Genomic DNA, 15,322 nt, shown 5'->3' with positions numbered 1-15,322 from the left:
ATAAGTGTGGTAACGTTCCGGTGTGGACGGGTGCAAGCACCATCCAACGGTTTCTTCGATTACGTATTGCCACGTGTCCAACGTCAGTTTTAATAAAATAATTAATAAACACAAATTTTAATAAAATAAAAATATTTTGTTACTTAGAAAATAAAAATTACACATAATAAAAATGTACATACCGATAAAAGTAACTAAGATTGTGTCAACACTAATTCTTCTGTCAGAATCCATGCTTTAGGTTGTCGGAATCCATGTTTTAGGTTTGACCATTTTTTCTCTTCCACCAATTATTTTTCTTAGCGGTGTGGAGAAAGTGAAGGGGGGTTGAATTTCTCGTATGACTTCGTCATCTAAGTCATTGAAGCTTTGAGTTTGAAGGTGGTTGAGTGGGGTTTGGCTTTGAGTTTGATTTGGTGAAAGTTAATCGAGAAAAACAACAAAGTTGTTGAACATGTTGGAGTTAACATCGAACACTTGCACGGGGTAGTATTGTCGGATATTTTTGTATTGAAATTGTGGAGGGGATTGAATAAGAACATCAAGTTGGAGACGATAAACCGGGAGTGATTGATCGAAAGCGAAAATGCTTTTAGTTGGCATAGTTGAACTAGAAAAACTTCTATCAAATTTTGAGGTTGGGTTGATGGGATTGTTGGTATTCATTTTTCTTAGAAATAAAACCCAAAACAATTTTGTCTAATTTATTTGAATGTGAGATGTATTACTTACGTGGCTTTCAAAAACGTTTTTGTGTAATTCATTTAAATGTCTAGTCAAGAATACGATTGTTTCTGTTTCCAACTACATAATGGTGTAAATTACATGTACGTTTTTTACTTTAAGGATTAAATGTGCAAGACAAATTAAAAAAAAAAAAAAAAAAGTTTTACCAACTAACTCAGATAAATGACCAAACTTAATTATGCTACAATAGCATTTTCCTTTAAAAAAAAAAAAAAAAAACTAGGATTTGAAATCTTACATGTAAATTTGAACCAAACATAGGAGTTGATTTGAATAAAAATTTTAAATGAATAATAACATAGAAAGCATTATATTTTGTCACTTTTGAAGGTTTAACTACCCTAGCTTAATTTTTGTTAAAAAGAGTCACATATTTTTTGATAAAAGTGTAGTGACAAAAGAACATGGTTTGGTATGCGGAATTAAAGCTTGCACAATTGAACATGATGATTTGGGTGTTCAAGAGATATATTGAATGTATATGGTGTTTACAAAAAGGATCTAGATCTAGACTACATAATTAACACACACTTACACACTCACTTCTACATCTCTCAAAGTACACCTCTACAAGTGGACAAACCCACCTTATATAGAGGTGTTTACATGTCTCTCTCTCACTCTAACTAACAAATGGGTCTAAAGGCTAAAGCACCACATGCAAGTGGGTTTTACAAAAGTCAAACATTTACAAAGTCATGAATGAATAACTTTGCAACCCCAACATTCTCCCCCTCAAAGTTAGGAATGAATGACTCACTTCAAATCTTCCAAAATCAAGCACTACGCGGTTCGAGCCTCAAAGGTGACACATGTCGAAACGAACTTCAATCTTCAATTCTTTCATGACTCTTCAATTTGGGCTCTAGGACGTGGACCAAACAACCCGAGCAACAACGAATGATCCAGAGTATTCCAAACTCCAAATAATCACCCAAAGTTGCGCATAAAAACACACCCCAAAAATCTTCAATAATTCCAAACCCATTTCAAACACATCACTTCCGAACATCCAATTGCATCATCTCGTAGCTCCAAAACTCCAAGATCACTTCGGTCTTCAAATCCGCGTAATATGAAAAATTCAAGTTCGAATTTCCCATATAAAACTTCTCCCCCTTTTTTATAATCGAAATTTTATTATAAAACTACAAGGAAAAAGAACGTGCTTTATTCGGAATTTTTCATGTCAAAACTCCCTCTTAACATGTGGCATAAACTTTGTGCTTCAATCCGGAAAACCCAAAAAATATTCAATTTTTATTGTCGTTCACGAATTGCCTTTAACAAAATTTCTCAAAAATGGGTAGAAATTGTCAATTTCAAAATTCTGCAGTGACCCGTTGCGCCAAAAACAGTCAAATATGCGAAACACACTCCCATTTGTGAAACTGGGTTGAATGTGTAAATTCACACAAACTGCAGGGACTAGATTTGAAAATATTCCAATTTCTCAAAATTTTTACCCCAAATGTGAAACTGGGTAAAATTTGCCATTTTGCGAAGACTGCAGGGATGCGAAATGAAAATTCTGCACTTTTGTCTTTTTATTACTCCGTTTTGCCAAGTTGGACCACTTATATTATTTCTTAAAAAGAGCAGGGACCAAATGCGAAACTCTTAGCTTTCTTCCCCAATTCGCATTCTACTGTAAAAGACTTAGCATTAAAAGACTTAGCATGCTTCGCACATTTTTCATTTTGTTTGCATTTTGACTCCAAAATTGAACAAACCATCAAATGCGAACTCCATTTATACAAATGTGAATCTCAGTTTGATTCACACAAATGCGAATATAGTTTGGCTTCGCATCAACAAATCAGCTGTATCGCCAAATGCGAAATCCAATCCATAAATGCGAACCCAATCCAGATCTTTAACCAAATGCGAACTAATCACCAAATTCAAACTCCATTTACACAAATGCGAATATGATTTCAGAGACCCAGATGCGAACTCAATTAAGACCGAACAAATCAATCTGTTCATTCATTTCTTCAATCGGCATCAAAAGAACTCACCTAAACCAATCTTTAAAATGATTCACCAAATGCGAAGTGAATACCAAACTGAATCACCTTCACATCCATCTTATACCCTTTGACAATATTCTTCCCTGTATACACGAATGAACCCAGCAATCGACTCCAAAGTTTGAGAAATCGATGCTCATAACCATTCGATTCCTAAACCAAATCATCTAAGAAAAATCGAACATTGTTCTTCATACCCCAACTTACTTCTCGCACATCAAACTATCGAAATTGAAACACAGTCGGTTTTGTTCATCTTTGATTTATTATTACCCAAAAATCAAATTTCGATTTCAACCGATTCTTCAATAATCGAACTCAATTTTGACTTCAATCGTTCGATTCTGTGATTTGATTTCAGTTAAAATAATCGATTTTGACTAAAAGAACTTCTAGTCGAACATTCTTCATCTGTTCTTGAACAAATATCAAGAAGAATCATAAGAACTGAAAATCGATACTTGTTCTTCATCAGTTTCAAAGTTCTTGATCAAAGATCCAATGTTCAATTTCATTTTCATAACTTGATCATAACCGATCTTTGTGATAGAACTCAATACATAGAATCGATTCTCAAGTTAGACTCAGCAGTTAAACTCAATCGAATTCAAGATATAAAGAAATGAAGACGAAGGTAGAATCAAATATAAACGATTAAGAATCAAGAAACGATCTGCTAGAGTTCAATGGTACAACTTGTAATGCATATGACGATGATGAACAAAGAATGATCAAATCGCTTATCTGATTATTGAAGAATGGGCTTTGTATATTGAGATATTGGATCTAATAACAAGAATGCATGGGCTTAATCATTAACTCGCATGAACAGTAATTGATTCGTGATTTGGGCTCAAACATAGATCATGAACAGTAAGTTGTATTTTGATTGGGCTTGTCACGAATTGATGAATGGTTAACTGAATTTGAAATTGATTTTGATCTCAAATAACATCGTGAACAATAACAAATTGAGAATTTTTGGAATTATGATCTAAAAAAAATTTAATTGGATCATCAAAAGGATTTGAAACAAATTCGATCCAATGAATCAAAACGATCAAAAATCAAAAAGCGTAAGGCACGATTCAAATATTACGAGAGATCATAGAGAGAGACTCACCAAAATTGATCAAATTGCGACAAAAATTTGCCAAACCGAGAATCGTTTTTCAAAAGTCACGTTGATCGTGAAAACCAAGCTCTGATACCAATTGTAGTGACAAAGAGCATGGTTTGGTATGCGGAATTAAAGCTTGCACAATTGAACATGATGATTTGGGTGTTCAAGAGATATGTTGAATGTATATGGTGTTTACAAAAAGGATCTAGATCTAGACTATATAATTAACACACACTTACACACTCACTTCTACATCTCTCAAAGCACACATCTACAAGTGGACAAACCCACCTTATATAGAGGTGTTTACATGTCTCTCTCTTACTCTAACTAACAAATTGGTCTAAAGGCTAAAGCACCACATGCAAGTGGGTTTTACAAAAGTCAAACATTTACAAAGTCATAAATAAATAACTTTGCAACCCCAACAAAAAGTTCTATCTCCACCATTATGACCTGCAAATGCACATACATGTATGTCTTGTAAGTTTTGCTTGTTCTTAAAGAAACATTCATATTTTAAAGAGGTTTTTATCTCAACAACTATCCATTTAGAATTATTATTTTTTAATGTTAGTACTTATTTATATCAAAAAAGTTTATATAAAATTTTATAATTATTTTCTCCTTTATAAACAAACATGTATGTCAACATATTTCGATACCAAACCGCAAAGTTCGTTATACAAATGGTCATTGGTAAGAAACGGATCCGAACTGATCACCAATAAAAGAATTAACATTTTCTAGATTTCATTATACAAATAGTCTAAGTGTTTATATGAAAGTTGTAGTCCCAGACAAAATTATAGAAACCAAATTTTATAGTTCGATTTTTCAACGCCAGACAAGTTGAAATCGAACAAAAAAACAAACTGAATCTAAATTATAAAAAACTAAATCAAAAGTGTTTTTAAACTGAAAATTAAAATTGAATTATAAAACCCAAAATCAAATGGTTTTCCAAAAAAAAAACGTTACGTTTTGACATTATTAGATGATATTTATAGACAAGATATTATATAGTTTGATATTTTATTTAAAAATTGGTGACTTATTTAATATAAATTAAAACTAAATGGTTAAACTGATAGTAATAATAATAATAATTTTTTAATAACTAGCCCATATCCAAATCATATAAAATCGAATCAAACCCCTCAAATCAAACGTCCGCTAAACTTTTTGCGTGTCACGATTATGCATGATTTATATAATGTAGTAGATATATGTAAGTTTTAAAATCAGCGAAGCAATTGACATAACATACCTCAACTTATGAACCATTTGAATCAATTTCAAAACAATAATTCACATTAGCAAAATACACCATTATTTAACGGCTCAATGGAATAAAAAAACAAAGTGGAAAATTGACAATGTAGGAAAAGAATTATTATAGAACAAGCATTAAAAGATTTATGTTCATGATACAAATCACTCAACCAAACCCAAAATACTATAAAATGGAGTGAAAAAAAAAAGGCACAAGGGATGAAAAGCTTTCATTTTCAAACCTAGAGTTTGAAAATATTTATGCTTTATTAATCTCCTTCACACAAAAAAAAAAATGCATATTTAATCATTTCCCCGGAGATGCAAATCTCGACTTATCTCTTTGTCGATTTGATCCTCTATCTATTGGTGAAGACGTCTTTCCCCCAACACCTACTTGCCTCATCATCTCTACACATCATCACATCATCAAACATATCAAAAAACAAACTAACAAAAACCACTTTTAATAAACGTTACATTTCTTCTTCCTATTATTATATATAATTCATACCTCGTTTTCTCTCAAGCTCTTGATCGAGCTCTTCCTTCCACTTTCTCTGTACTTCTAAAAAATCCACACTGAAAATAACACATTTAAAAAAAATCGATTATAACCACATTTTTCAATACACAAAGTGAAAGTATATTTATTACTTGGTGTTTGGTTGTTGAGATTCTGCTCCTGTGAGATCATTATTAGACTGTGGTGAGGAAAGGTCCATTGGAGTATGAGTATGAGTGCTTTCTTCACCACCACTCATTGGGCTTGAATTACTTGCAACATCCACTGGTTTATAAGGAGGATTTGGAGACCTGTTTTTTGGGGGGAGTTTTAAGTAATTTGGAGAGCCTCCTCCTCCATTGGTTGATGTTTCAGTATTATTATTGTCTATGGAGCATGAAGGGATTACACTGTTGTAGAACTCTTCATATAATGGTGTTTGAAGTCTTTTTAGCTCTAATGCCTGAAACGAAACGAAAATATCAAATATGAGTGAACTGAAAGTAGATTAAAAATTAAAAAATTAAAAAATAAAAGCAGTACCTTGTCATCCAGAAAAGATCTTATTTTGGATTCGGTGAGCTCATCATCGTCCTCAGAGAGGGATCGGCTAATTTGAAAAGAAGTACAGCTGTCGCTTGGGGATTGGACCACGTCACCAACAACTTTTTCAAAACATTGTTCGATGTCAAAGGTTCCTTGTTGTTCCTCGTTAACAGAAGGTTGTTCCATAGGGTTGAAACTCTAATTACCAAACATAATATGCAAATCAAATTTAGACCCCAAAAAGGTAAATTTTATAAAGAAGAAAAATATATCCACCTTATTGATGTCATCCATCTGACACATGTCATTATCACTGTTGTCTGCTCTCCACTCAAGTTTACTTTCTTCAAAATTCACAGCAGAGAAGTTGATGGTGCCCAGATTACACATGGAACCAGGGCTGCTTGTCATTTAATATAAAAAAAATAAATTAATTTTGCATTCTTATTTCCAAAATAAATGCAATATTTTCTACTTTAATTAAACTGCATACATATCTAAAGCATCAAAGTAATATTAATATACTCACGAGTTATCCAGAATGCTTGAGCATGAAGTGGAAGGAGCTTCAATATTTTCCTGACATGATAAAATGAAAAAAGCTAAATGCAAGAAATATCAACATACTTTCATTTATTTGTTTAATATAGCATCCTACTATCCTTATTAAGACAATTGTAGTTTCAAAATACAAATCTTTTAAAGGATAAAACTATATGAATGTATTTCTTTTCTTTTTTTTTTTTTTTTTTTTTTGCATTTAGACAATACAAAAAATGCAGGAAAAAAAAAAAAAAAAAAAAAAAACTAACCATTGTTGGAGTTGCAACATGAGAATTTGGCTGAGATTTCCCTGTAACAAAAGGATGCTGCAAGAAATAATGCAAAAATATTGGAGCAACGTAAGTTGAGAATTGACTCTTGAGAGAAATTAAAAAGGATTTAAATTTAGAATCACCTGTAACAAATCAGAAGCAGAAGGCCTCATCTCAGGTTCCCTGAAATATAACCAACTTAGTGTAATAACTGGAAAAAGGTGAAGAAAAAAGACTAAAATACCCCCATTATACAGATTGAAATATATATATAAAGGCATGCTTCATTTGTGGAGTCTAGCAGATTTAGAATTTAAGATTCTAATGCGATGGTGTGTTTGTGTTTGGTTCTATGAATTTCAACATTCCTAGAGGGTGGTGAAAGGAATTTGATTCTATTCTTTCTTTTTTGTATTAAAAGACCAAAATACCCTCCCCCCAAACCAATTATACGGATTGTAATAAATACAAAATGAAAATGATTAGATGTATGTACTTGTGTAAGCATTTGAGAAGTAAATCTTGTGCCTCGAAAGAAAGATTGTCAGGAATAGGTGGATGAGACTTTGTAGTGCCAATATAAAACAGAGCTGTAACCTGAAATGAAGATAAAACAATATCAAATGATGTGGAGTATTATTGATCAAAGTTTAAAACATAAGTATTGAAATCAAATACACATTCTATAGAAAAAGTAGTTTGAAATTGAATAGTACCTCTTGTTGATATTGTTGGCTCCAGGGAGGCTTTCCTGTAGCCATCTCAATTATCGTACACCCAACACTCCATATGTCAGCAGAGCTAAAAAAATGATACAAAGAAAAAGAAAAAGAAAATAAGAAAACTAATATCCAAACAATTCGTTTCTCAACACCCTTTTGGATGAATAGAAGATCTATGAGTCATTTAACAAAATTCATACTTACATTAACTGTTGCAACTAAATACCAACAATAAACATATGAAAGTGTTGCAAGATATGAACTTTTTGAGTTAACAGATGTATCAAGATTCAAGAGTAGAGACCCATTGTCTTAAGTTTATAGGAAAACACAAGAAATCAGGTGTAAAAATGATTGATATAAATGTACTTACAATAAACATATGAAAAGTGTTGCAAGATATGAACATTTTGAGTTAACAGATGTATCAAGATTCAAGAGTAGAGACACATTGTCTTAAGTTTATAGGAAAACACAAGAAATCAGGTGTAAAAATGATAGATATAAATGTACTTACAAGCTATGACCAGTTTGAAGTATAACTTCAGGAGCCATCCAATATGGTGTTCCCTTCATTGACTTTGCACCTGACCCATTAGCCTGATAAAAGTTTAGTTTTTATATCAAATATAAACTTGTCTATGGTAATTGTTCTTCAATTAAATAAAGGTGAAAAAGGTAGAGGATTTACCAGTTCAACAACTTGTTTTGATGCACCAAAATCCGCTAGTTTGATGCATCCTTTATTGTCAACAAGAATGTTTGCCCCCTGAATGTGAAAAGAGATTTATATATTATTGCAGAATGATGAAGTAAAAAACTTAGAACAAGAAAAAGGACAAAATAGACACCTTAATATCGCGATGCATTATCCCATTCTTGTGCAAGTAATCAAGCCCCAATAATAATTGTTTTGTGTACATTCTTATGACCTGAAAAAAAGAGATAAGTTATAATATAAGAAGATAACCAAAGGGATAAAAAAAAAAAAGTGAAAATTGTGATTAGAAAGTTACATACTGCTTCAGGGAAGGGTCCAAATTTGCCTAAAAGAGATGAAATTGATCCTCCAGGAACAAATTCCAAAAGAATATTTAAAGTTTCCTCCTCTCTTACTGTTCCAAGATATCTCTAAAGTACCAAAACATAACAGCATTAGTTTGGTAAAGATTAAAGAATCGAAATTTCCTATAAACTCAGTGACATTTCACTTACAACAATGTTTGCATGAGAAAGATTCTTAAGAAGCTTCACTTCTTCTTCAAGCTCCCTTATGTGAACCTATTGTACAATCCACCGAGCTAAGTAAGCACTAAAGACTAATTGAATAACTTGAAATAAAGTAACAGGCATACATGAATACAGACTCAGAGATTGATGGGTATGACTATAAATCATATAAAAATGCATTGACTATATATCTCCTGGTCCCAAAGATTTGTAGAAAACATTATACTAATTTTCTTGAAGGGTTGGATTTAGAAGACACAAAGTTATGACTAGAACCTTTTTTTTTTTGCAAATAAATGCATTCATTGCTATACAGCATCATCTTTCTATCTGTATCTAACATCTACATGGAGTTCTCTATAGTATGAGTCTCATGAACAAAAGAAAAATAACTACATACAGGCACAGAAACCAGTAACGGACTAAGATCAAACAATTATGATGATCAGCTGCTGTAAACATAATAATCCCTCCATCTCAGAAGAGAATGCAAAGTATAATTTGAACAGGAATGAGGTAGAATGTATAAGCTGAAATAGAAGTTTGATCAATAAAGCATTCATTTGCTATTAGTTTGTCCTGCATTCTGTTAATTTACTTATCTGAGGTAAGCTGATTGAATGCGTATCCAAATAAGGAAAAAATCTATGGAAAAACAAAAGAAGAAAAATGCATCTTACACACTAAACAGTTAACTCAAATAAACATAGCGTCCAAACCTGAGTCTTCTCTTTAGACGCACTGTTAACAGCAATTGAAACCTGAAAACAGACTAATCAAGATCAGAGCTCAAATCAGAATCAGAAAACCAAAATGGAGGCAAATGAAATTAAAATTTAAACCTGTTTAACAGCAAGAAGCTCTCCAGAATCGAGATTCATGCCCATATACACTTGACCAAAAGCCCCGCACCCAATCAATTCACCCTTACGCCACCGGATAGTAGGAACTTTCTCATCATTCTCTTTTACCACCCGTGGAGGTGAAGGCAGAAATGAGGAAGTTCTAGAGAAAACTCTTGACTTGCGAATACATGAATGGATTTTGTCGGCTAGGGTTCCGGGATCGCCGCCGTCGGGAGTACGGAAAACCAGAGATCGACGGACTGATCCGAACATGTCGTGCATCGCTACTAGTTTCAATTGCAATGCTGTTAGGGTTTATGGATTCATCTGGATTCCTTTGGTAAACAGAAAATAGTTCGTAGTTGGAGAGAGAGAGAGAGAGAGAGTGTGTGAGGTGAGATGTGGGGGAAAGGAGGGAAAGGCGATGCCAATTCCTTTTTTTCAAAAAACATTACCGACTAAATTCATATACACCTTCTTGAATGTTGACTGATCTTTGACTTTTAATTTTTAAAGATGTACATAATACATCCATGTGTCTTACCATATTCAAACCGATTTCATTTGTATTAAATAAAGAAAGAAAAAAATCAAAGGTCATCTTATCGAAAGCATAAAGTTTGTGGTATCATTAATCAATGTCTATGAGAACAAAAGAATTAAGGGCACCAAAACTATTATATAACTTAAAACAATTTTTTTCTGTAAGTTTCGTATTTTAGGGCCACATGGCATGTCGAAAGCAAAGCTATTTGCGAAAAACAGTCTGGTAAAGGATTGTTTTCTGATGTACCAATTGATTAGAAGAGAGTATTCGTTATGATGCGGTTATGAGTTTTTGTGGGTGCCGTTTTAAACTTTTCATATATCTTTCAATCTATTATGCCTTGAAACTATGTTATAACCTGTTGTGTTGTTCAAGAGTTGATGATGATGTTTGTTGTCTGTATGTATAGTTATTATTAGATATGACTACTACACTGTTGTAGTGTTTGAGATGAGTTTCCAACACAATTGATTATTGATTTGAATATTGATATTGATGGTTTGAAGTTCAAATGACTTGTTCGTTTTATGGAAACATGTTTACTTGAAGTTGTTTGAATTGAGCAATGATATGCTATTATTGGACGAGAATATTCTTTTGTTTTGTTTGATTTGGTATAGTTTTTTAAGCTTTTTTTTGTTTTTTGTGGTAATTTCAATGAAATTGCTATAATAAGACTTTAGTTCTCTAAGTTTGAAAGATTGTTTATGAAATTACCATAAAATAATATGACCATAATCAATGATATGGTTAACACCAAACTTGCAATGTTTTAAGGTTAGTAAGGTGATTGATATACACCCATAAACCTGTATTCATATTACCCAACATGGTTAACACCAAACTTACAATGTTTTAGCATAAACTACATAACAATTCAATTTGCCTTCAACATTCAAACATATTTTTTGAAAAAAGGCAACAACATATAGGTCATCATAGTATCTGTAGCAAGCAAGAAGCATACATTTTAACCATATCCAAACACCAAAAGAAAAAAAAAAAAAAAAAAAATTATTAACCACAAACGTTCAACTGTTTCACACAAACGACTTCCTCACTGCTTTTGTCCCTCTATACTTCAACGGACTCCAAACCAACTGTTTCCTCTGCAACGCCACCACCGTCGGATGCTTCGGCTTCCACGACCCCACCGCCTGCGACGGCGGCGGGCTCCCCATAAACCTCCTCGGCGCCGCCGCCACCGGTGTCCCCTCCACCGCCGCCTCCTTATCCAACGGCGACTCCACCCTCGAAGTCCTCAACACCCTTTGCCTATCCCACACAAACGACTGCCGCGCCACCACCCGATTACCATCATCCCTCAGCCTCGAACCACCACCACCGATAGTTCCCGCCACCGGAGTGTTGCTTGATTCCGAATGGAAAGCGGCAATCGACGCCCGCCTCTTCGGCTTCAAAACCTGATTTGCCGCCGGAGTCGGTTTTGACGCGATGGATCCGCGGCGGGCCCGAGAGAGCGGTTTGGTGGTTTGTGGTTTTGAGAGGTTTTCCTTTTCATCGGAAAGTAAGCTGCTGTAATTGGATTTAAATTTTGAGGTGGCGGATGATGGTGGATTAGTGGACACAAAATTTGTGATTCTTCTGAGAGGGAGGCGGAGTTTTGATGTGGAAGGAATCAATGGAGGTCTTTTTTCCGATATTGTAGTCAGACTTTGTTTTAATGAAGATTGTGAAGAAGAAACCACAGCAAGAGCTCGGTTTTCTTGTTTTTGTCTCGCTTTTCTCTCTTCAGCTAATTGACTTTCAAGATCTCGTACCTAAAAACCACAAAATAAATAATTAATAATAATAAGTAATTGTTCTTTAATGTTGCTATTTTATTTTATTTCTTGATTTATTTACCTTTTCTTGAAGAGTTCTACATATGTGTTCTCTTGCAGAAAGACGTAGTTGCACAGACTGTAGATTATCCTGTAACTTTTTGGTTTCTTTCTCGTCATGTTTTGCTTTCTCAGCCTATTTTTTTTTAACAAAATAAACAAGAGATAATTAATTAATTTAATTATATAAGAAAACAATATAATAAATAAATGAAATTACCAGTTGCTTATATTTGAAAAGTTCAGTGACATCAGTTTGTTTTCTAGCTGGGCCATGTTCAACACCTCTCACTCTGCTTGCAAAATTCAAGGAACAAATTGTTTCTCCCAAATCTGATGAGCTTGGACTTATTTGCACAAACATCAATGTCTTACAATCACCTCCTGCAAGAAATAGCAATCTACTTTTACTAATTTATTGTATTATTGTAATTTTATCACAACATTATGCACAAAGAAAACTCACCTAGAGAGCTCTGAAGAATATGTGTAAGCTTTGAGTTCCTGATTTGGTCAAAAAGAAAGATTGAAAATAAGAATAAAATAAAATAAAAATAATAATAATCCAGATGAGAGAGACATACCTGTAAGGAATGTGAGAAGTCTTTGATGCAAGAGCTGAAATCACATCACCTAAAGCTGAAAGTGATTTATTTATGAATTGGGATTCCTTCAATCTTTCACCTTCAACTTCAATCTTCCCCACACGTTCACTTCCCGCCAAATCAACTAACCAAAGATGACTTCTTGACCTCTGTCCATTTACCAAATTCTCCCCACGAACAGTCACCCTCAATAAGCTTCACAAATCACAACAACATTTTCCTTAAAGATTTCATATTCAAAACTACAATTCTATAATCAAAAACACACACACACACACATACCAATGAGATCGGCTACTTAGCTCATTGGCATTGGTAGATCCAACAGATCTGACACGACTCCCACTTTTCAGCAATTCCCAAACTTCATCTGTCTTGTACACAGCCACCTCAGAGAGTCCGGGAACTTCTTGTGTTCCTTCAGCTGATTGCTTAATTTCCAACCTGGATTTGTTATGTTTATGAGTAAAATGTAGAAAACTAAGATGGTATATCAGATATGTCAACATTTTCAAGAATTCAAGAATTCAAGAATGCTTACTTTTTAGCAGGGTGTTCAGTGTCTTCAACTAAAAGGTCGCGGATTTTCTCATTGTAAACTTCTAACATGCTGACAAAGAGTTCATATCTCATGATATCACTTCTGTTTTCAGATTCTTTGAATAGTTGCTCCAGTGTTCGATAGTTGACTCCTCTGTGTTCAGGTGTTCCTTCCATTGTGAATGTTTTTCCAGTTCCAGTTTGTCCATATGCAAAAATGCATACGTTAAAGCCATCCAGGACTGATACCACTAGAGGCAAAGTTTGTGTAAAAACAGCCTCTGCAAGTGATTGTGATAAGATAATTGGATGAGATTATGAGGATGAAAATGATAATGAAATGATCACTGGAATTTGTTGTTGTTTGTTTATTTACCTTGGTTGTCCTCTGGTTTGAAAATATGGTCAAACTTGAATTGCTTTTTAGATGAATCTGACCCGATTATCTTGAGCTCGTTTTCTTGAACTGATTCAAAGTCAACCACTGAAGTTGACCCTTTAGTGATCTCATCGTGATTTAAGGGTCTACATCTGCAGAACACCCTGATGTTTCCTTTGAGTTCAATTACTTCATTGTAGAGTCTTCTTCTCTCTGAGCATTCTAGATGGAATCTGTTCTTCAATGTTTGGCACTCTTCTTGATACTTCTTTTTTAAGTTCTCGTGTTCCTCGCCTTAGAGCAACAACATGATCATAATCAGTTAAGTTTATGTACACACTAAAGAATAAAACCAAGAACAGATTGAAAGTGGAATTAGGGAAGATACCAAGATTCTGAAGAGCAGTAAAAACTTCAGAGCCAGGAAAAGAATCCGTTGTAATGTTTTTCACTTCGTTGCATAATGCAGTATGTTCTTTTCTCAGATTCTGAAACAAAACAAATGCAGAATTTTTTAAATAAGAATGTTGGAAATTACTAAAAGGATAAAATTACAAAAGAAACAAAGGAATTGTAACTTATACCTTCACTTTGTTGCTCAACTTTTCGAATTTTTCAAATATGGGAAGGGTGCGCTGCTCTTGATCAGAATGCATATCATTGTTACACTCACCACCATCGGATTCAACAGTTTCTGAAAGTGAATGAAAACAGAAAATCCAATTGAATATCTTCAGTTATTGCTTATGGGACTCATAACCTAAGAAAACTAAAAGTTTAGACCAAAACATCTAACCTGAATTACAATCTGGAGATCCTTCTATGGTTTGATCCGGATCTAGTTTTAATTGCTTCATACTCATTGTTATCGTTTCCAATTCTCCAGTTTTATCTGAAAAGTTCAAGGAAAACAAACCAATCACTCTCAAGAACTCTATCCATATGCGTATAAAAACCCTAAATAATCAAAACGAATATAATTGAAGTTACCTGCCATGAATCTGCGTTTGTCAGCCGTGAAATTAGAAAATTCTACTGAAGATCTTCGAAAAAACACGTCAAATTAGAGAAATTGATGCGAGCAGGATGAATGTGTACGAGAGAGAGAGAGAGAGAGAGAGAGAGAGAGAGAGCGTCGAGAGATTTAAACGGGCAAGTGAAAGGAGAGTATAAAGGGGCGATTTCATATGATTTTGAATTTGAAGAATCCAGGCCGTTGATTGAAGAAGCTAAAAATGCCTAAATCTCAACGTCTATATTTTTGCACTTATGTTGATTTCGTTTTAGACACAAAAGTATTGTGATTCTTATTTTGAACCCCAGATTTTTTTTCTTTGGTAGCATGTTACTCGATATCCGACAATGACCAGTTGAGTAGAGTGTCGTTTGAAAAAAAAAATGTCAAAAATTAGAAAATAAAATCTGGTTAGTGAATTTGAAGGCATTTTTACTAACGATTTGTTTTATAGGAATAACATTTTGTTTTATTAATTTGATTTCATCAAGGAAAATGTGAATTTTGGTATATGGACGACCCAAAGTAGGATATCATGAATAAAAAGGTAA

General features: G+C 33.7%; 2 protein-coding genes across 2 annotated transcripts; both read right to left on the bottom strand.

The window, feature by feature from the left end:
* Window positions 1-5,269: 5,269 nt before the first annotated feature.
* LOC145018136 (mitogen-activated protein kinase kinase kinase ANP1-like) lies at window positions 5,270-10,283 on the bottom strand. Its single transcript, XM_078976050.1, has 17 exons — window positions 9,839-10,283; window positions 9,716-9,757; window positions 8,982-9,047; window positions 8,787-8,897; window positions 8,618-8,698; window positions 8,458-8,535; window positions 8,284-8,366; window positions 7,761-7,845; window positions 7,541-7,641; window positions 7,188-7,227; window positions 7,042-7,098; window positions 6,759-6,808; window positions 6,506-6,629; window positions 6,227-6,427; window positions 5,836-6,146; window positions 5,693-5,760; window positions 5,270-5,589 (listed from the first exon to the last, which is right to left on the bottom strand). The coding sequence occupies exons 1-17, from the start codon at window positions 10,121-10,123 to the stop codon at window positions 5,486-5,488; spliced, it is 1,887 nt and encodes a 628-aa protein (XP_078832176.1). The 5' UTR covers window positions 10,124-10,283; the 3' UTR covers window positions 5,270-5,485.
* Window positions 10,284-11,184: 901 nt separating this feature from the next.
* On the bottom strand, window positions 11,185-14,936 carry LOC145017347 (P-loop containing nucleoside triphosphate hydrolases superfamily protein). The gene is made up of 12 exons (XM_078975392.1): window positions 14,747-14,936; window positions 14,553-14,648; window positions 14,341-14,450; window positions 14,145-14,244; window positions 13,754-14,050; window positions 13,379-13,658; window positions 13,120-13,281; window positions 12,817-13,032; window positions 12,699-12,736; window positions 12,453-12,616; window positions 12,255-12,368; window positions 11,185-12,169 (listed from the first exon to the last, which is right to left on the bottom strand). The coding sequence occupies exons 1-12, from the start codon at window positions 14,751-14,753 to the stop codon at window positions 11,429-11,431; spliced, it is 2,325 nt and encodes a 774-aa protein (XP_078831518.1). The 5' UTR covers window positions 14,754-14,936; the 3' UTR covers window positions 11,185-11,428.
* Window positions 14,937-15,322: the final 386 nt, after the last annotated feature.

Source organism: Lactuca saligna, chromosome 9 (assembly GCF_052625555.1).
Source record: "Lactuca saligna cultivar CGN05327 chromosome 9, ASM5262555v1, whole genome shotgun sequence".
Classification (NCBI taxonomy): Eukaryota; Viridiplantae; Streptophyta; class Magnoliopsida; order Asterales; family Asteraceae; genus Lactuca; species Lactuca saligna.
This window is presented reverse-complemented; position numbering and strand designations above follow the sequence as displayed.